The sequence below is a fragment of the Vicia villosa genome, unplaced genomic scaffold, assembly GCF_029867415.1.
Source record: "Vicia villosa cultivar HV-30 ecotype Madison, WI unplaced genomic scaffold, Vvil1.0 ctg.000677F_1_1, whole genome shotgun sequence".
NCBI lineage: Eukaryota > Viridiplantae > Streptophyta > Magnoliopsida > Fabales > Fabaceae > Vicia > Vicia villosa.
In genome coordinates this window covers 162,316-183,756 of record NW_026705301.1, presented here as the reverse complement: position 1 = coordinate 183,756, position 21,441 = coordinate 162,316, and the positions used below count along the sequence as shown (strand labels likewise).

The 21,441-nt window shown below is 33.7% G+C and overlaps 1 protein-coding gene across 1 annotated transcript; it reads left to right on the top strand.

Moving 5' to 3' along the window:
- Window positions 1-14,589: 14,589 nt before the first annotated feature.
- On the top strand, window positions 14,590-20,163 carry LOC131630378 (polyadenylate-binding protein-interacting protein 12-like). Its single transcript, XM_058901163.1, has 11 exons — window positions 14,590-14,810; window positions 14,905-15,439; window positions 15,533-15,643; window positions 15,745-15,789; window positions 16,246-16,318; window positions 16,418-16,530; window positions 16,647-16,706; window positions 16,827-16,874; window positions 17,039-17,107; window positions 19,632-19,693; window positions 19,787-20,163. The coding sequence occupies exons 2-11, from the start codon at window positions 14,981-14,983 to the stop codon at window positions 19,842-19,844; spliced, it is 1,098 nt and encodes a 365-aa protein (XP_058757146.1). The 5' UTR covers window positions 14,590-14,810; window positions 14,905-14,980; the 3' UTR covers window positions 19,845-20,163.
- The last annotated feature ends 1,278 nt before the right edge of the window (window positions 20,164-21,441 follow it).

Here is a 21,441-nt window from a genome sequence, read left to right as displayed (position 1 = left end):
TTGGACCTCTATCATGAAAACAATTGAAAGTATATATTATAAAACATAAAATTAAAAATTACCATTATTCAACATAAAATTATTGTCATTTACTTATCTCGCCAAACCATATATATGGAGAGCAATATGAAGCTTGTACTTTTCCAAAAGAGACGTATCGTACGACCCTTCTAGAAACCCTACCAATTGTGGAGCAGATAAATATCCACCTATATGCTCATTGTCATCTGCCATCAGAGCGCCTCGGCCTGCACCAACAAATAATGGGATTCGACCGTCATGTCCCCGGAATACTTGCAGAAAGATATTCAGTGTTATTTTCTAATGAACCAGATGACTTTCAAAAAGATTTTCGATGTGTTTCAATAAACTGGATAACTTGCTCAAAGAGTTTTAGTGTCTTTCAAAAACCAGAAAACTTACTACATGGTTTTCGGTTTGAAGATTATGGACAAAGAACTTGTTCAATGATTTTAGGCATGAAAAATTTTCTCTCTGGTTCATAGCTCTTGGAAAGCGAATGAAGGAAAAGGTGAAAAAATAAAACAAATAAACTATTTATACAAGGCATTTCGGTCAGAATTGGTATAATGTAGGAGTATGGGGATAAACTATTTTCGCTAGTATTCACTTCGAACCTGCCCGTTTAATTCTTCATATATTTTATTATTTATTTTTGATAATTTAAAATATTAAATATATAATCATTATTTTAATATTTTAATTTATTTTAATTATTTAAAATATTTGAAATGTGAGTATGTAATTTTTTCATATTATTTTATTTTATTATTACTTATAATATATTTTGATGTTTAAAAAAATGAATATTTTTATTAAAAATTCAATTTTATTACATGAATGATGATAGGGTGGAGATACTCGAACCTGTTTAAAATAAATTTAAGTTTTAATTTATTATTTTTGTTAGAGAACAAACAGAGAATGAAAATTGTTTAAAAATTTATTTTTAAATTTAAGGAAATAAAAACCCTATCCATTCTGTCTCGTTGATTAGACATGCTCGATCTTATATAAACATAGAACGTAAATGAATAAATTTATTTAAGTAATGGCATTACAATTTTAAAAATAAACGAACAAGATAATGTTGGTTTAAATTAACGGAAAATGCTTATTAGTAAGAAAATGAGAAAACAAGAAATGTAAGAATAAATCACAACAATTTATTATCACCACAAATCCATGATCCTTATTAAAAAGAAAATTAAATTTAAAATTAATTTAAAACCCACCTCTAAAATAGTGACACGTGTGTATTCTTATATTTCTTCTTTAAATTATTTCGTATTAAATAACACAACTCTTAAATTCACACTATGTAATTGTAATCAGTTGCGCAAATAAAAAAAATTCAATATATATCTAACACTTAAAGAAAATAGGTGTCTTTTTAACTTTTTCATTTTGACAATGATTCCTTTTGGGTACAAGAATGCAATTTTCTATCAACGAATTAAAAAAGAAAATTAGAAAAATTAGTCTAAGACATGGCTAAGAGTGCAATATAAAAAGGGGGAAGAAGGGCTTGACTTGACAGACAAAAAATAAAGAAAGGATTGACATGAATTTCAATTTCAATATTGCCACTTCTTAAGGCAAAAGGTCTATTTTTTCTTTTAAATGACACAAAAGGTCTATATATTTTTTTAATGGCCGCAAAGGTTTATATAGGATAAAAAAATGCAAAAGTGTATGACACTCTTAGTTGAATGTTGAAAATGCGACTACAGTTCAAGGTCAAATTGAAACAAACTTACAAAGAATTGAAATGGCCTGTGTTGCATTTTGTTTTTCAAATACTACATATGTTTGCAAAACTAATTTAATCGCATATTCTCCTCCCATTAAAAACTCTAACTTTAGTTCATTAAATTAGTAAGTTTTGTTTGGAATATGAGACCGAATCAGAGAAAAATAAATTCTCTTTCATATTTAATTAAAAGATTTTATACCAATTAGAAGATAAAAATAACTTCTTAACTTTCTAACTTTTCATTATAAACCTAATTTTTTTAATGTTAAAACTCCCCCACAAGCTGAAGAAAGCAAACACTTTCGTGAGAACATCTACAATTTGAGTATGGGAGGAGATTGAGAAGAGTTTGATGAGAATATTTTCCAATTTCTCTCTAATGATATGGCAGTCGATTTCTATATATTTAGGTTGGGTTATTGACCCAAGTAGACAATATATCTATTGTGTCACAGTAATAGAAGTTGGTTAGGAGAATTTTATGTGTAGGTCTTGGAAGAGATAATGCAATCATTATACTTCAGAGGTGAGGGTTGCTAGTGCACAATATTTCGTTTTCAAAACTTGTGATGAAGTTAGTCAAATGATTTCTAATTTCAGTTTTATAATTCATAAAGATAATCCAAGTAAACTTAGTACAAACATCTATAAGAGAGAGAGAACAAAATCCGAGACCAGAAATAAAGGGAGTTGAGTATGGACCCTAAATATCAACATGGAAAAGATCAAAGGGCTTTAAAGATAGACTAATACTAGCAGGGTAAGGTAAACACTTTTGTTTAGTCAATTAACATTAATCACAAGGTAAGTTTTTATTGGAATTGTAAGAAATACTCGAACATTGAGAAGCTCAATGTTTATGAACAAAAGTAGAAAGATGACATAATATATCATGTCAAATATTACAACTAGTATGAGAAAAAGGGAAAAAAAGGTGACTGGAGCTTTTAAGACATAGAGGTTTTCATTAGGAGTGGCAAAATAGGTGAATTGAATGAAGTTGGATTGGATTGTTAATGGGTGGATCAAAACAATTCATCAATTAGCTAAAACTTCTTTAAAAAAAGGGGGCTGCTCTTCCTCTGCTTAACTATAATTGAAAAGGATGTTTGAGGATGGTGTGACACCCTATGCTAAGTTTACAAAGATTAATTTGCATGACTTTTTAAAATATGCGTTTTTGGGGTTAAGGTGTTACATAGTTGGTATTAGAGTTGGTCAGTTCATTTGGCCTAGGTTTTGTGATTTTATTTGTTCCCTGGTATACGACATGTATATGAACATTGTCGATACATGATTTCTCTAATGGCTATTTGCTAGTTGTGCAGAGAGAAATGGTTAGAAAGAATGATTGTGCAATAGTCAATGCTTTAGGAGCAATGGCTCAAGTGATGGTGCACACGAATACGATTCTGCACGAAAATCAAAATAACAATTTGAACGGTGGAGTTGATGAGTTTTGCGGGCTGGGAAGGTTTTAAAGGAACACTCCGCCCACGTTCAAGGGAAGGTATGATTTGCATGGTGCTCTGAATTGACTTCAACAAATTGAGAATATTTTCATAGTTATGGCGTGCACTAATGAGTAGATGGTGTTGTTTGAGACATATATGTTATCTGAAGAGGCTGGGTGTTGGTGGGAGAATATTGGTCAGAGGATGGAAGTTGCAGGTACTACAGTTACTTGTGTGAGTTTCAAGAGTGAGTTTCTCGAGAAGTATTTTCCAGCTAATATTTGCAGCCAGAAAGAGCAATTTCTTACAACTGAAGCAAGGTAGTATGATTGGGGCTGACTTTGTAGCTAATTTTGAAGAGTTGGCCAGGTATTGTCCTCACTATAATGGACTGGACGTTGAAGGTTTTAAGTGCGTGAAGTTTGAGAATGACTTACGTTCTAAGATCAAGCAGTTTATCGGTTATCTAGAGATCTGTCACTTCTCAGTGTCAATCAGCAAATGCAGGATATATGATGATGATAGTAGAACCAAATATGCTCACTACAAGAATGCTAATGAGAAGAAGAATGTAAATTAGAGTCATAGCAAGTCGTATGTGACTCTAGTGGCTAAGGAGGATCAAAAGCCTCAACAGAAGAAGGTAGGCATAAAAGAAACAAATGGGGGAGGCACTCATTCTTCTCTAAAGTGTCTCAAATGTTGAGAGTCAAGTCACCGTGCAGCTGAGAGCCGAAGCGTGAAGTGTTCCAAGTGTGATAAATTGGGACATCATGCTGCTGATTGTAAGAGTACGAATGTGGCTTGCTTCATTTGTGGAGAATTAGCTCGTATCATTACACAATACCAGAATTCGAAGAAAGCACAATCGGGTGGAAAAGTCTTCACTTTGAATGGTGTGGAAACCTCTGGATCTGCTGATTGGATTCAAGGTACGTGTTTCATAGATGATATCTCTTTTGATGCAATCACCGTTAAGGGTAGCGTGATGTGGGAGTTAGAGAACCGATCGAGGGAGTCTTAACCAGAAATGTTTTAGTAGGAAATTTTCGAGAGCGGAAATTCTTTTAAGTGGGGGAGAGTTGTAACACATTGACTTTCGATTAATTCTTTTAATTGATTTTATATGAATTTATATTATTTATTTGTGTGTTATAATTGTTTAAATTAATTATTGAGGAAGGAGTAGAGATTCAATTAGAATTATTATTATTTAATTAATTTAAATAATTTTGGAATTAATAGAAAATATGAGAATAATAAGTTTGGGGAGAAAAATAGTATTTACTTAAAATTAAGATAAAAATGGTGGTATTAGTAAGAGAAGAGACGTATTGTGAAATTTATTAAAATAATAAGGAATAAGGTTGTTTTTGTTTAAATATAAGAAATTAGAGATTGATGTTATTTAATAAAATTAGAGTAATATTTGATTTTAAATAAGATAATAGAATTATAAGAAAATAAAGTTTTTGAAAATAGAAGGAGTGAGGGTGTAACGAGAATTGAGGGGTGAGAGAAGAATGAAATAAATTACGTTATTATAAATAAAAAAGGGTGATAGGATAAAGAGAGTTGGAAATATGTGTTTTGGAAAAAGAGGCCGAAGAAAGAGAGGTATAGGAAGAGCGATAGGAACTTGGAAGGAACATATAAATATTTTCAAGAGTCAAAAGCTTCACCGATCTACAATTTCAAGGTAAGGGGGATATTATTCATATATGGATGACTAAATTGAGGGATAGTGAAGGTTCCTTACCCTCTTGTCTTCTCCATTTTCTTTTATCTGTGAATGATGTTTGTGGCCAAAAAGGGTTTGAGCAAAACCCTTTGAGGCGATCGATTAACAATGTTTCATTTTATCTTATAGCATATGGTATGTATTCTCAATTAATCATTATTGACTTGTTATGGAACCCTGTTGATGCCTTTTAGGCTGAATTAAATATATGAATAAATCTTAGTTATGCGTTTCGAGGCGGTTGAGTTTCGATGGGGCGAAAGGATCAATAGATTATAAAATTCAGAAAAAAGTCAGAAAAATCCCAAATTGACGAAAATTCTAAAAAAATTGGAAATCAAATCGAGCCGGGGTACGCGCGACAAAGCTATGACTACTAAAGATGAACAATGTTGCACGAGATCGCCGACGGCCAGAGGTGAATAGTGTCGTGTTGGATTGGCGGCGACCGAACATGAATAGTGTTGTGTGGCAGTGGGCCGCGCCGGATCAGCGACAACCACACATAAATACTGTCGCACTGCGGAGTTTCGTCGGCGGCTAGGCATAAATAGTATCACATAGAGGCGACGGGGCCGCATGAATGTGGTGGTGCAACGAAAACGGGTGTTAGTCGGTCGGTAGGTCAGAATTTATGAGATTTACGGTATAGTTCACCCGAGTTTTGAGTAGTTTTACAATTTCAGTAACTGTCAGTTGCCTTTGATGAGTTTAGACTCTTTTTTTTTGTGACAATTTTAGAGTTGGAGACGAAGGTTATTAAGAAAACTTTGCAAATTATAATGTTGGTAGATTTTATAGTTTAGGGCGAGGGTTTTGAGTAACTATTGTCAATGGTAATTTTAAAGGTTTTGGGAAACCCTTGCCAAGTGAGGTGGTCTTAGATTCATTGGTGGAATCTTTGTTTTATATGAGGAATCTGAGACGGGTTTTGGATTAATTGGTGGAATCGTTAGTTCATTCGAGGAAAAAGAGACATGGGTAAATCGGTAACATAACTCTGAAATCCAAAACTTGGTATCACATGCATGTTGAAGGAGTAGAGGCGAGTCACATTGTATTACATAAAGTTCCATCTATGATTGTTCTATATTTATGAACAATTTTATGCGATTGGTTGAATATTGTTGTTAAAACTATCCTGACTGTTTATATACACCATTAACATTATGAATGTATTTCTCACCATTTTTTTGCTTGTATGGCTCGTTGAGTCGATGGTACAAATACCCAGGTAGGGGAGCATTAATTGTTGTTTTATGGAAGGATTGGCGTAGATGCATACTTCATTCTATCATTTTCGAGTTATACTTAGTATTTATGTATTCCACTCTGATAGTGTAACATCGGGACGTGTTTTCATTTAGTTGATGTTTTCTTGAGGATTGTTGAATTTATTTCCTTATGTTGGAACTATGTTATTTTATAAAAGTTTGAGATTTTCATGTTGAGTTGATAAAGTTTTGGTTTCTGCTGCTTAATTATAATTGAAAAGGATGTTTTTATGAGGATGATGTGACACTTTAAAAAACATTAATTTGCATGACTTTTTAAAATATGCATTTTTGGAGGTTAGGGTGTTACAGAAGCTACCCGTAGCATTTGGAAGGTTATCTCCTTTAGAAAACTCACACTTTACTTGTCTTAGAAAAGATTATGGGAAAAAGAATAATCATCGATAAAAACACACACTTTTATATTTGTAGCAGTGTGAGGCATCATACAATCAAATCTATAGGAAGTTCTGTAGGAGGAACTTTGTCTCAACCTTCCAAAGAAATGGTGGCAGTGCCTTCCCAAACGACTTTTGTCGCTTCAATGGAATTTTTTTTGTCGAACAAGATCCTTTCCACGATTCCTCTTGGTCTTAGCCAAAATGAAAACCTGATCATTGTTATTTTTTCTTTTTTTTTCTCCGAAGATGTTTGATTCACTCCGATGGCACCTATTTTGTTTCACTAGGTGGGATTCTTACTTCCTCTATGTGGGGACGGGGGCAGGGGACTTCCTCACTAGTGGAGCAATTAGGGAAGAAGAAGGTTGGTTAGCCGATCACGTTTTAAATCATCTTAATATATAACAAAAATGATTGCCAGATAGATAAGAATAACATGGTCCAACACCAATTAGACATACAAGAAATGGTTGATTATCAAAAGGTTTCCTTCTATCCTCAACAGAATTGACATCCACAGTGTCCCGAGCACTAATCATCAGGTTAGAAAACAAAAGTATGCCTACTTTCATAGCCATCTGTTTTTTTAGTAAGGTAGTTCTGAGGGAAAAATTAATAACCAACATCCTTTTCATAATGGCCGAGCGACCAACACCTCCGGGCTCTATCCGTACAAGTATATGTCTCGAAGCAAAATTCAAAATGTTGCAGAATTCTGAATGAGTTTCTAGTGAAATTAGAGTTATTAGGACGTAATGGGGTTTGAAATGCTTCCATCTTTCAGTGTAGACAAGGAAGACTTTATTATTTTTGCTCGGACGAAGGGAAACTAACCCTTGTCCACACCCCTTTTTTGTCGAGGGACAACTAACGAAGAAGAAATGAAAGAAAAGATTTTCCGAGGCAGAATCTGTTTTCCCCTTATATTCATAATAATATTGTAGTATTTTTACAAAAGCCCAAGCTACTTGGTGGAGTTATGAGGGGTCAACTAGGAGGAGTTCAAACATATAATTTTCAAAATTGGTTAAAGGCAGGCTTACGCCTAACTTCTGAAAGATACAATCACAAAAGGGAATAAAACCCCCCTCAAAATTGATGCATATTCTTTTGTTGGTTGGGATATGAGACATCAACCAATCAAAAGACAGTATTGCTTCTACATCACCATGCTTACTGATGATATCTCGAATATAGGAGAAGACCGTCCCCAAAAATTCAAGATCTACCCAACGATATTAATCTATTTCAATCGGCTCCAACAATCTCTCAAGTCGAACCATGTTCATTTCTGCATCATAAAAAAAGGTCATTTTGGTTAAAATCAACATGACAATTCTAAAAATAAGCCCAAGGACGATTACCAATTAAGTCTTTCGAGAGACTAGATAATGCAATCGGTCTCGCATTGTGTCTCTCTATATAGCATAATACCTAAATTAAAATAAGCACGAGCAAAGGAGGCGTCACGAGTAGTAATTTCCCTTACTTTGGGATCATAATCACCATCCGAAGAGTCTAACTCTGATCCAAAACTACTGCTGGGCGCATTCTAGGCATGGAAAAGACATGAAGATCCACCCCATAGAAAATGTCCAAAATTTATGGATTCTTAACTCCAACAAATGATGAAGACTCGTCACTTCAAGGGTCGAGTACTACAATTACATGTAATTTCCCAAATTGGTCATATTGGTACGTAGAGGGAGGTAGAGAAATACCTTGGAGAAAGAAGACAAGCTCATAAAAAGCAGGGACATGGAGAAGCAGGGTATGTCACAGGGAGATGTTAAGTGGTTAGAATCACTATAAATCATAATAAGGAGACTAACTTATAAAAGAAGACATATTTCGAGTGGTAAATGAAGCAAAAAAGAACCTTCGAAAACTAATTCAGCCCTTTATAGCGAACACATATGACAACCAATGATCCAAATTCTAAGATAATAGGAATACAAAGAGCAAAAATTAGATTATTTCTTGGGAACAATAACAAACACAAATTCCCTAGAGAGTGGCGGTACCACGTCTAACCTGGAAGCCTAAGGCCTCATGCCCAAAAATCGGTGAAACATCTCAATGATATGAAATACATTTAATACTCTTGCTCCCCACTACTTTTATAACTATCCCATGACCTTCATATTTCTCCTTATGGTAAACATTGGGTAACGAGATGGCGACCATAATTTTGAAGACTTTCTGGCCGATAAAACACCAACAAGCCCGAGGGGCAACTATTACTGGCTGACCGAATTCCCCATACGGGTAAAACCAAATATTGTAACGTCCCGATTATTTAATTAAATATTATTATTTTATTTTCGAAAATTATCGGTTGAGAAATATATTTTGGTGAATAAGTGACTAGGTCGGCAAATGGATTATTATATCGATGGAATATTATTAAAAGTGATGTATTGGTTATTTTGGGTTATTTATCTTATTGGGCCTAAATTGGTTTGTGTGGAATAATAAAGAGGAGATTTCAAAGTCTAAGCTCATTTGGAAATGATAAAATTAGGGTTTTAGAGAATGAGAAGAGTAGTGTTATCATTCTGGAGAGAACAAGATTTGAAGAGAAAGAGGCAAGTCTTGGAGAAGAGGAATAAGCTTAAAGATTTCCATCCATGGTGCCAAATCGGAAGTGCAATCGGAGACCCATCAAGTTGCTTCAAATTGAATAAGGTAAGTGTGAGGTTCTCTTCCTATAATGGGGCTCATGAAACCTTGTATGTTGGGGATTAGGGGATTAGGTTATTGCATTTGTTGTGTTTAAATGGTGCTGGAAATTATGAAAATGTTATGTTCATGTTGCTGTTCGTTGAATTTGGAAACAATGTCGAATGTTATGCATACTGAAAGCCACGACGTCCGGCAATGAGGGCCTGCAACGGCCGACAACCAGCCCGTAGCCTTTGACGGCCGACAAGAAGCCCGTTGACGGGCGGCATATGTGTGTAGTGAAGGGGGTGCCGATCGGCACACCCCATTAAGTCTCTACAATTTTATTTTTTTTAATACTATTTCCTCTGAGTGCTTAATTGTTTCTTTTCTATTCATTTGTTTTCGTTGTAGTTTCCAACATGTGCCCTGTTTCTGTTCATGGTTGCATATGGTTATTTAAGATATTATATAATGGCATCACATGATAAAAATGAAACATAAATTAAAGATACATATATAATGGTGTGATATATTAATGAAACACCCACTTAAATTATTATGCTTTTCGTTTTCAGCTTTTCATTGTGTGTTGTACATTTGGTTTACTGTTCCATTATATTGCCTGTTCTGTTTCCATGTATTTCATGTTGGTACTTAAGGAAAAAATATAATAGTATAACAAAGTAGAAATGGAAATGAAACATGTTTAAGAGATGAAACACAATTGAAAATAGTAGGAACTATGAATTGTGAATAGTAGCATTAGTAGACTAAAATGTCTTGTTAATAGTAGATGCTAGAATTGTAGATGGAATAGTGAATTGAAATTAATATAGTGCGATATTAATTGGTTGATTAATTTATAGTTGAATTAAGTGCAATGAGTCTATTTGTTTGTAATATACCTGGACTTGGATCAATTATTCGATTTGTCGGTAAATAGCGGTATATTGAGAATTTAACCGAACGAATCGAATAACCGGTAAAGAATAGAATTGTATCCGAATTAACCGGTTGAGCTGTGTTTTTAGTGACTTGGAAGTATAACCCGAAGACTCGTAAGATCGTGAATATTAGGAATATGACCGAAAATTAGATAACTGGTAGTGACGCAGGATATATCTGATTAATTAGAGAATATTTTGTGAATAATTTTGGTTAGTTAATAGTGGATTAGTGAGTTAAATAAACGACTAATTTATAGAGAATTATGAGACTAATGTGAATTGACTTAATGCGTTGATTTGTTGTGATATACCGAAACATGATGATGTTGTGATGATTTTGTTAATATTTGAAGTTATATGTTTGTCGTGATATACCGAAGCATGATGATGTCGTGATGATTTTGTTAATATGTGAAGTTATATACTGGCGATGATATGTCGAGACATGATGATATCGTGATGATTTTGTTTCTATGTGAAGATGAAAGATTAATTGGGACGTTGAATTACCTCTAATAATTGGTAATTATCAGTGATGTAGGTGTATGCCTCGCGATGACGCGTGATTGTGATGAGTATGTTGTGTATGTCTTGTTTGTCGAATCACATTTCATATGCATACTCTGTGATGGCCTGGATTGGCAAATTAGTGACGAAGGCTTATGCCTTGTGCCTCTGAATTGGGCAATTGGTGACGGGGGCTGAAGCTCCGATTGGTATCACATACATATGCACGAGTCATGTCTCATGTTTCCTGGTGTGATTAGATGTGTGACTTATATGTGATGCTTTGTGATTATATGTGTGACGTATATGTGATGTTTTGTGACTAGATGTGTGACTTATATGTGATGTTTTGTGACTAGATGTGTGACTTATATGTGATGTTTTGTGACTAGATGTATGACTTATATACTGTGATGTTTTGGGACTAGAATTGTGATTTATATTTGTGATGTATCGTGACTTGGCTTGCAGAGTAAGTGAATGATATATATATATATATATATATATATATATATATATATATATATATATATATATATATATATATATATATATATATATATATATATATGAATATGAAGTGTCGTGACTTGTTGTGCGATGATAAGTATGTTTATATTTGTGAGTTGGTGAAAGTATGTAGTGTATGGCAATATTAATACGTGTGATGTGATAACCATATATGTCTGAATCCTAATATACAATTTATCATGCGCTCACTTATATGATTTGATATCTCACCCTTTTCTCTTGTTCGCCGTTGCCTTTATATTGGTAACATGCAGGTGTTCGAGTATGAAGATTTAGTTGCCGTTAATCGAGTCGGTTGTCGCTCTGATACGTAGCACTCGGGGGGTGATTTATGATGTTTATGATGTTGTTGTTTATTGTTTTATCTTAGCTGAATAAGATGTTATTGATTTAGAGATTGAGAACTATGATTCCTCTATGTTTTAATAAAAGAAGTTATTCTGTTTTGAAAAGTATTATATATTGAGTATTTGTTTGATTGTTCAAAGAAAGTGCTATGTATCTGCTAAATGCGATAAAGTGATTTGTTGTGAAGTGAATATGTGACGCCTCATTTATTTGTTGAGAAATTTTAAAACTCTGATTCTTGTATAATTGTCGAATAGAAATGGGGTGTTACAAATATCAAGTCCAATAATGCAAAGCCCAAATAAAAATATATGTGATATATAATAGACACACTTGATACTTAAGATACATTTTTTTGATCTCATAATTTCACTTCACTCATCTTGGATTATGTAACTAACTTGGATGTTGAAGTGTTAACCTTGCAGGTCCACCCATGCACTGCCCTATTGAAGATCAATATCACTGCATCAGGAGTCCATCATCATTAATCAATCGCGATTCTAGTTCCAATATGAAACATGTTATAAGTTGTGGCAGTTTACCATGTTGATTGGTAAATTTGGTACTTTTTAAAATTTACTTGATGTATTTTTAAATTTGGATTGATATCCCCATGTATAGTTTAGGTCCCAAAAATGTTAGGCATATTTGTGCAACTTTCAATATAGTATTGCAATATGTGAGATGTATTTATTTGTTGTTTTTCTTGTATTGTTTCCTTAACAATTTATTGTCATGTTTGGTAATGTAACTTTAAGGTGCCTACACCATGAATTATATTTATTTTCATGTTTCAAGTGATTTTTATAACTATGCACTCTTTTGGTATGTTAATAGTTTTTGACTTTTTGTCCAAATTTTGTGTTTTTTTTTATATTTCTTTTCCCATGTTCTACTTGAGTGTATGACCACACACATTTAATTAGGGTTTAATTACTAAAGGATTGCACTTCATTAAAAGATTAAAGGTTTAATTTGACAAATTTCTACATATTTTGCATTTGCATCTTTGAAAGATTGTGCATGAATCCATAGAAATTTCTAATCATTCCAATTAAATGCATTTCTGTATACATGATTGTGCACTCACGATTGTATTCCATAGAAAATTGTGCACGAATATCATGTTTGACGAATTTTACGATCATACATGTAAACATGTTTGGTGAAGGACTGCACGTCGTTGAAAGATTAAAGGTTTGTGTATATGTAGAAACACGATGGATATTGCATTCACGTTATTAAATTAGGGTTTAACTGCTGAAGGATTGCAAAACACGTCCTTAAAAGTTTGAAGGTTTGGTTTGACAATTTTCTACCAATTTGTTATTATTCAAAGCTAAGAAATTTGCTTATAACATCAAAACTGTAGAACTTTGTGCATCACCAAACTTAGTGGAAGAAATTTTGAGGAAAGTTCCATTAAGACTGAAGTAGACCAACTATAAGGAAGATTGCAGTTGAACCAATGTAAATACTATTGGCGTTCTCTCTTGTCCCACCTTCTTTAGATACCTTTTTAAAATTTTATAATATGCTGAATATACACATTTTATGTTTTGGCTTAATGTGTTGATAGATTCAGAACAAATCACGTTTGTGAATATTGTTTGATTTAACTGTTCAAATTAGTCGATACATCTTTTAACAAACATCTTCCTTGCTAATTCAACACATGATACACATTTTATTAGATATTTGTCTAATAGTGATTATTGTATATAGTCTAGGTTTGATTTGTGAATTGCGAGTATTGATTCAATTTAACTGTGTATTAGTAAATTGCCATTTTGGGATTAATTATTACTTTAAATGGAATATTTTGTTCAAATTGAAGAAGTTAGTTAATCATCATCGCTGAACATTTAGTTTCCTTAATTCGTCGAGTTTTACATCCATGATTGTGCATGAATCTCGTTAATTATTACAATACTCCATATACACAAATATTTCAAAAACACAATTTTCGCTATGTGTGCTATTGGTCCATTATCCTATCCATACAAACCAACACAATGAAGTCCAAATATTGAAATAAATGAAGTAAAGTTTATGCACATTTTAAGAAAAACAATGTAGAATCGTGTAATAAATCCTTAGACAAAGAAGTCTCAAAATTACATCCTATGACTCATAAACATAAAGACAATGAGACAAGTGATTGTAGTTACAAAAATTTACGTTCATATAATAAGCTTAAAAGAATTCTTGAAGAGTTTCACGAGAAAGATGAAAAGAGGAATCAAACGGCCAAAATTCCAAAGAAAAAAATATTTCTTCTTTAGTGTATACAATATTAAAAAAGAGTTAGTCATGATCACACAATATCCAATTTTTTTTTAAAAAGACAAAAATAAACTTATCATCATCAACGATCGACGAGGTCAACATTTAAACCAAACAATATTATTTCAACATTAATTGAGGTTGATAGAAACATATTCTAGTAGGCCGATCAAAAGTGTAAATATATCTTATTATAAAAAGATAAAATCGATTAAAAACATTCAAATTTGCACATTTAGAAAACCACGTCAGATCTTCCTTATAAACTATGTTGAGTAAAAAATAATAACTAATGTCATGAACTCATGATTCTTGTGAGTCCAAAAAAATCTAACTCACTTAATTTTTTCTAATTCAGAAAAGATACTTTAGTAATCCACTTATGTCATACGCAATCAAAAGGTAAACAATCGTATGTGTAGAAAACTAAAACTAGGGGTACGTAAGTGATTGAAATAGTTGGTCACACATTATAATTACCGTGCATCCAGGAGGAATATAAGATGCGTGACGTAGTAACAAGTGTGGTGACAAGCGTGACTAAATGGGCAGTTAAGGTAATTCAATTTTAATCACATTATTTTATCTTATAATATTATTATTATTATCATCATGTCCATTCCCATACCATAAGTGTTCATTTTTTCCTTTCATACCTTCATTCATCCTCATCACTTTCATAACCCAACACAACACAACAACACATAAAAACTCCAACGTTATTCTCACCAAAAAGTTTGTGCAGCGATTAAATCCACAATTACCCTTTTAACCCCACTCCCATTTCTCTCCTTTTTATATTCTCTATGCGTTTTCTCAACTAGTTTTCACTTTTGATCTTTTGTTTTAATTTCATTTCTTAGATACAACCCAGGTAAGCTTTATTTATTTATTTCTTATTTTTCTTCTTTTTGTTTTTTTATTATTATTATTTTCTTAATCTTAACTAGTTCAATATATTGATACAGATTCAGTGAAAATTCTGAAAGCTGATAAAAACAAAAACAAAAAAGTTTCGACAGTTTCGTCTTTAGCGAAGTGATTATGGCGGTCGCTGAGAATGTTGTTGGAACCAAAATCGATGCTTCCGGTGACAATTTGGACAAGAGTGTGGTTTCATCGGACTCGACTGAGGTTGACAAATCGAAACCCAAAAGTGATCAGAATCTGAACAACACCAACAACAACTCCAACGGTGTTCACACCGTTCCGAATGGGAATCATGGGTTCCTGAGTCATCAGATGGGTCAGATGCATGTGAATGGGGCTCAGAATCAGCTTTTGGTTGTCAACAATGGTGGCGAGAGTTTCAAGCGTGAAATGAGGGATTTGGAAGAGTTGTTGTCTAAGTTGAATCCCATGGCTGAGGAATTTGTTCCTCCGTCACTAGTAACTAATTATCAGGGGTATTTAGCTGCTGGACCTAATGCCGGGTTTGGTTACCCTAACAATTTTATGATTCAGAACAATTCAGGGAATGCTAATGGACAGATTAACAGAAGGGTATGGATGTTTTGTTTGATCTCTTTTTATTTGTATGATTTTTTAGGTTTTGATCTGTGTTATATGTTTTTTTAATGTTGTTTTGTGTTGCAGAGAAAGAATGGATATAATAATGCGAAGCGGAGAGTGAACCATAAAATGGATATGGAGAAAAGAGAAGAGATGATAAGGAGGACTGTTTATGTGTCTGACATTGATCAGCTGGTATAAATTTTCGCTGTCTTGTTGAATCTCTTATCGGCTTGTTTTGCATTGTTTTCGCTGTGTATTCATTTGAAGGATTATTGTTGTATGTTGGAATGTAGGTCACTGAAGAGCAGCTGGCAGCTCTCTTTCTGAACTGCGGTCAGGTAGAACGTGTTATATTTTGTATATGATGTGTTCTTATTCTTCTCTGAGAAATTATAGGCTGTACGATAACTATCGCAGGGTGAAAATGTATCGTAATGCGACGAAACCATTTTAAGCTAAACGCGGCAAAGATAACGAATCTGTTTTACGCTAAACGCGGCAAAGATATACTTTTTAACTAATTATCTGTGCATGGAGCCCCAATCATTAGTAAGATGTGACCATCAGATATATGTGTTACATGTGTTACGTTACATTGTCGTATGTGTTGTTATAGTTTTCGCGACAAAGATATACTTTTTAACTAATTAACTGTGAATGGATTCCTGATCATTAGTAAGACGTGACCGTTGGATACATGTGTCATTTTACATTGTCGTTTGTGTTGTTATAGTTTCCTTTTCTTAATGATGGTGGACCATATTACTGAGTCAACTAATCTTACGTGGACATAGGTTGTTGATTGCCGTGTATGTGGGGATCCCAATTCTATTCTTCGGTTTGCCTTCGTCGAGTTTACAGATGAAGGTGACGTCACGTAATCCGTTACATTGTCGTCTGTCTTGTAATTATTATCGTTATTTCTTTGTATTAACTATATTATATTATATTATATTATGTATCCAGTTGGTGCTAGGACTGCTTTGAACCTGTCTGGAACCATGCTCGGGTATTACCCATTGAGAGTGCTCCCTTCGAAGACTGCCATTGCACCTGTTAATCCAACATATCTGCCTAGGGTAATGTTTCTTCTCAAAGATGCCTATTGCGCATGTTCGATAAGAATATTGACTAGAGCGACCTAATAATTTTTATCATTTCTGTTATGCTTTTCTAACGGTGCTGTATTTTTCAGTCTGAAGATGAAAGAGAGATGTGCACTAGAACAATTTATTGCACAAATATCGACAAGAAGGTAGTTTGCGATTTGAATTTTATTAGAATCTTGCTTGAAGGAACTCTTTTCTTTTTCTACGTATCTGTGTTGCCGCTACTGTGTCTGATAATTCTTATTTGTTGATTGCTACTGCTGCAGCTTACTACAGCAGATGTCAAACACTTCTTTGAGTCTCTTTGCGGAGAGGTTTGTGGCAATTCATTGAACTGCACTTCTAGTTTTTATTCTTTATTAAATTTAAGGATCTTATGAGATATTTTCTTTTAATTTCGTGTATTCATCAAGGTGCGATTGTTGACTGTTTGTATTCATCGTAAAATATTTTCCTTTATTTTGGTTTATTCGTCTAGGTTCAACGCCTGAGGCTTCTTGGGGATTACCATCATTCAACTCGAATTGCTTTTGTGGAGTTCACCGTGGTAATTACTCACTAACTTCTCAATTGTCATATTTTTATCCGATACTAGTCCTGTTTGTGTGTTTTTTTTTTTTTTTACATTCTATCTATTTAAGAAATTAGAATCGCCGCGTTGCGTTCTACTGCTGCCTTTTCAGCTGTCATTTGCAGTAATGCAGTTATCCCACTTCCCCCTCGTAAAATAAATTCATTTTTGTTTTATTTTGATAAGCACCCTCGCACTTCGGAATCCTTCATTAAAAGCTAACTATCAAGGGGGTAATAATCAAGCCACCTAAATTCTCCGTTAAGCATTTCATATTGCTCGATGTGAGACTTTAGGCTCCTTGTAATAACCAAGTCTGCTTAGTACTTGAACACCACCTCTATTCAATGTCAGGATGCTTTCACTCTACATCATCTCACTCATATTTTTTAACTCGACATTTCCCAAAACTGTCCAGATTTTGAAAAAACAAGAAACAAGGAAAATGAGAAATAAATCTTGTTGATTTATTATTTGGATGAAAGAAAATGTGTGTGCCAACATTTCCCAAAACTGTCCAGATTTTGAAAAAAATAAAGAATTGAGGAAAGTGAGAATTAAATCTTGTTGATTTATTATTTGGGTGAAAGAAAATGTGCGCGCGCGTGCGCTCATATGTGTAAAGGGAGCTGCTAAGACCCTCCATTTTTCTTTGGAGTATGTTAGCAAGCTACACCTTTTCTTTGGGATAACAAACTCCAGTGCATTTTTTCTAGTAAAACAAAATTTATAATTTAATAATGAAAAAGATTACACCTTTTTTTTGTTCTTTAAAAAGACTGTTCTCGGTTCTCATACACAATTTCCACTCACTTCAAGCAGTGTTATCAAATATCGGCCATAGCGGATATATATGGTGGTTTCAACTCGCCACAATGGTAAATATCAGCCGATATTACAAATTTTCCACCATAATCCGCTATAACGGCACCGCAAAGCGACCGATATGGCGGGATTTTGGCTCCCATGGCATGGACCGCCAATGACAACACTGACTTCAAGTGACTATGCTGGTCATGTTCCTCGTTACTTTTACTAACAAGCTGATGCTGTTATCATATAGGAGCCATGTTTTAGGTTGATTCTGAGTTCGAAGTCAAGCTCTCAGTTTGTTTGATGTTCTTGCATAGAAAATTGGGGAGGAAGAAGACCATCATATCAAATTGATTTTCTTTTAACAAAAAAATTTAAGTACAACCATATGCTTAAATGTAAGCTGTATAGCTTTAAATAACTGCCTATGAAAACTGAATTAAGGAATCACCAATCTGGTCTTTGAGAGACCTGAACTCCTCGCTCTATAGTATTCTCTACTCATATCCTTAATTCAATGTCTCCCTTTCCTCACATGCTCAGCCAACTACCTAATCATTGGCAATCAACAGTTACGGAAACCTGTATGTTTTATTCACCGACTCAATGTCTCAAGCCTCTTCCTTTCTCCTATTTCTTTTTCTTTACACCCCTCCTAATAGGAGAATAGTAGGTCGTTCAGATATATTTATATTTATGGAATAGTATTTTATTATGATTGATGTTTCTTTTGTGTGATTATTTCAAATTCACTAAGCCATTCGTAGCAATATTTTGCAAAATGCATGTTTCTTTCCTTGTTTATAGTATTCAACAAGGAAGAAAAACTGTATTAGGAAGCATGCTAATGAAGGAAATATGTTTTTTTGCTAAACTGGAGACAAACTGTGTGACCATAATGTGGTGAAAATAGGCTTTGATGGTATGGTAAATTTATCACTAAAATAAAAGGGGTTAATTAAATCTAGGATTGAGTGTATCCCCAAGTTTTGCCCCTATTTATTGGACAGTAGTAATGTCAAAATCTTTAGGTAGCCCCACTTTTGGAAATAGCCAACCCCTTCTTTTAAGGGAAGTTATCAGCCACACTTCATATGGCATATGGGATGGCGACTTTTGATTTTCCCGTGTTTGTTTGTCTTCTAGTATAGATATAAATGTCTTTACCAATGTCTTTACCAAATCTTGTGCTTCCTTAATTTGAATTACCGGAGTTATTATGCTTGTTTGACCTTAATAACTTCAACTTGATGAATTTCATTTTGGGTCCAAACGTGCACTATAAGACACTATGCTCCTTTTTCATTGTCTTCTTTTGGCAGTGTTCATAATTGATTTGTTTCCATTTTAACTGATTATTTTGTTGAATGCAATGAAGCTCTCACACAATAAGATATTGCTTCTTTTACATTTGAATTTTATGCATTTCTGTGACATCATAGCTTCGTTAGTTTCAATTTATATTATTTATAAGATACTTCTGTTGAATTGCTATTAGCTGCTACGGTCCTGATCTTCGGTCCCCTGTTAAATTGATTATTAAAGTTCTCTGTATCTTCAAAAATTGATTAAACCTTTTGCTTTTAAGAAATAGATGCCGCGATTACAAGTAATTATGAACAGCTGTCTTGATTGGTTACTATTATTTTCTTTACTAACTGAAGATTTTTTTGCCTTATTCTTTCAGGCTGAGAGTGCAATTGCAGCACTGAGCTGTAGTGGCGTGGTTTTGGGCGCACTTGCTATAAGGTTGGAATAAAAGATTTTCCTTTCATTTTGACAGCCCTAAATTAATCGTTCTTATGTTTCGTCAATTAATGGTTCTTATGCTTTGGTATGTAGGGTGAGTCCATCCAAGACACCAGTCCGCCCTCGCGCAACCCGTCCTCCCATGCACTGAATCATCTGTCATTTTCCTTGGATGAATGCTGCTCAGAGATATATATTTTACATATATATACATACATAGAAACAGATATGTTTTAAGGTACCTGTGGCGTTTAGTCGAAACTTTTGTCGCCAAAACTTGCAGTATGGTATCTTTTGTTTCTCGTTGGGGCTATATGAGTTATTATGCGTTTAACTTCTAGAGTTGGATGTCGTTTTGAGGTTCTTTAAGGCTTAATTTATGCTGGTCGGTCTCGCAACGAGAGAATTCTGTGGTTGGATGTTTCTGACTTCCGGTGTTTACAGATTATTTAAAGCAACATGTTTTATAATCTCTTGTTTGTTATTAATTAGCTATTTAGTTTCTGATTGGATATTTCTTTTGATCTTTCTGATATGCCATATGAAGAGTGACCGTTTCTTTGGGTGGCCAATCGCCAACCCCAACCGAGACCGCCATCACATGTACTTTGTTGTGTCTTTCTTGGACCCTTTCTAAGCCAACATTGGTTGTTAGTGTTGTGTTTTCCCAGTCACATTTTTTCCACCAACCTTATTTTTAAAACATCAAACACTGACAGACAGGCCCTTGATTGTTTGATATATAAAACAAATGAAACAACCTTAGATTTCTGGTCGGGAGGAAGCAACCTTGGTTTTGGAATGGTTTGAACTTTGAATCCATTGTATATTTCAATATCTACCAAATATATTCCCACTCTGTGTGTTCCAGACTGGAGTTCAATCTTTCTACCAACCATACCCTTTTATTATATATATGGAAAGTTCTTGGTGATGTCATTTTCTAATGGATTGTTTCTCTGGAGTCTCTTAGCATGATGATATCTTGTGTTTTGGCACCTCAGCTACCTCCCAATGCTTAACGTGTTTGTAAGTTGAATTTGACATTGGAATGAAAATTTCAATAGCATCAGACACTTATGAAATAAAATGCGTCGATACCGACACTTGTGGTTACATTTGATTTATTTTTATTTTTCAAATTATTATTAGGTTGGTGTCGTGTTTGCGGCGTCTGATGAAAATAGGCTGAGTTGTTTGAGTCTAGTTGACTTTGCATTTATGGTTAAACAAATTAGTTTAATGTTTTTTTACTATAAGGTCAGATTTTAGGATATTTAATTTTTGGGTCATGCTAACGAGTGCCCCAGGGGCACTGGTTAAGCATTCCAAATTAACAAAATATTTTAGATTCAATGCATTGAATACACCTAATCTTTTTTAAAAAAGTTAATTATTTATATTTTCTGTTCATTTAATACATATATTTTAGGTAAAAACATATCTTTTTACTTTATTAAACAATATTCAACTTACCTTTTTAATCTCTTAACCAGTGCCCCTGGGGCACTCGTTAGCATTACCCTTAATTTTTTAAGCCCCTGTGGATTACAGGATTACATCAGTAAATGGTAGTGATTTTTGTTTTATAATTACAAGCAATCATAATTTTACACTATGGATCTGTTTGTTTGTGATAGATTAAAAAATATATATTTTCTTCATATTTTGAAAAATGATTATTATGATTTTTTTTATAAAAAGTTAGTAGAAATTATTCAATTTAAATATTTGTTATTAAAATATTG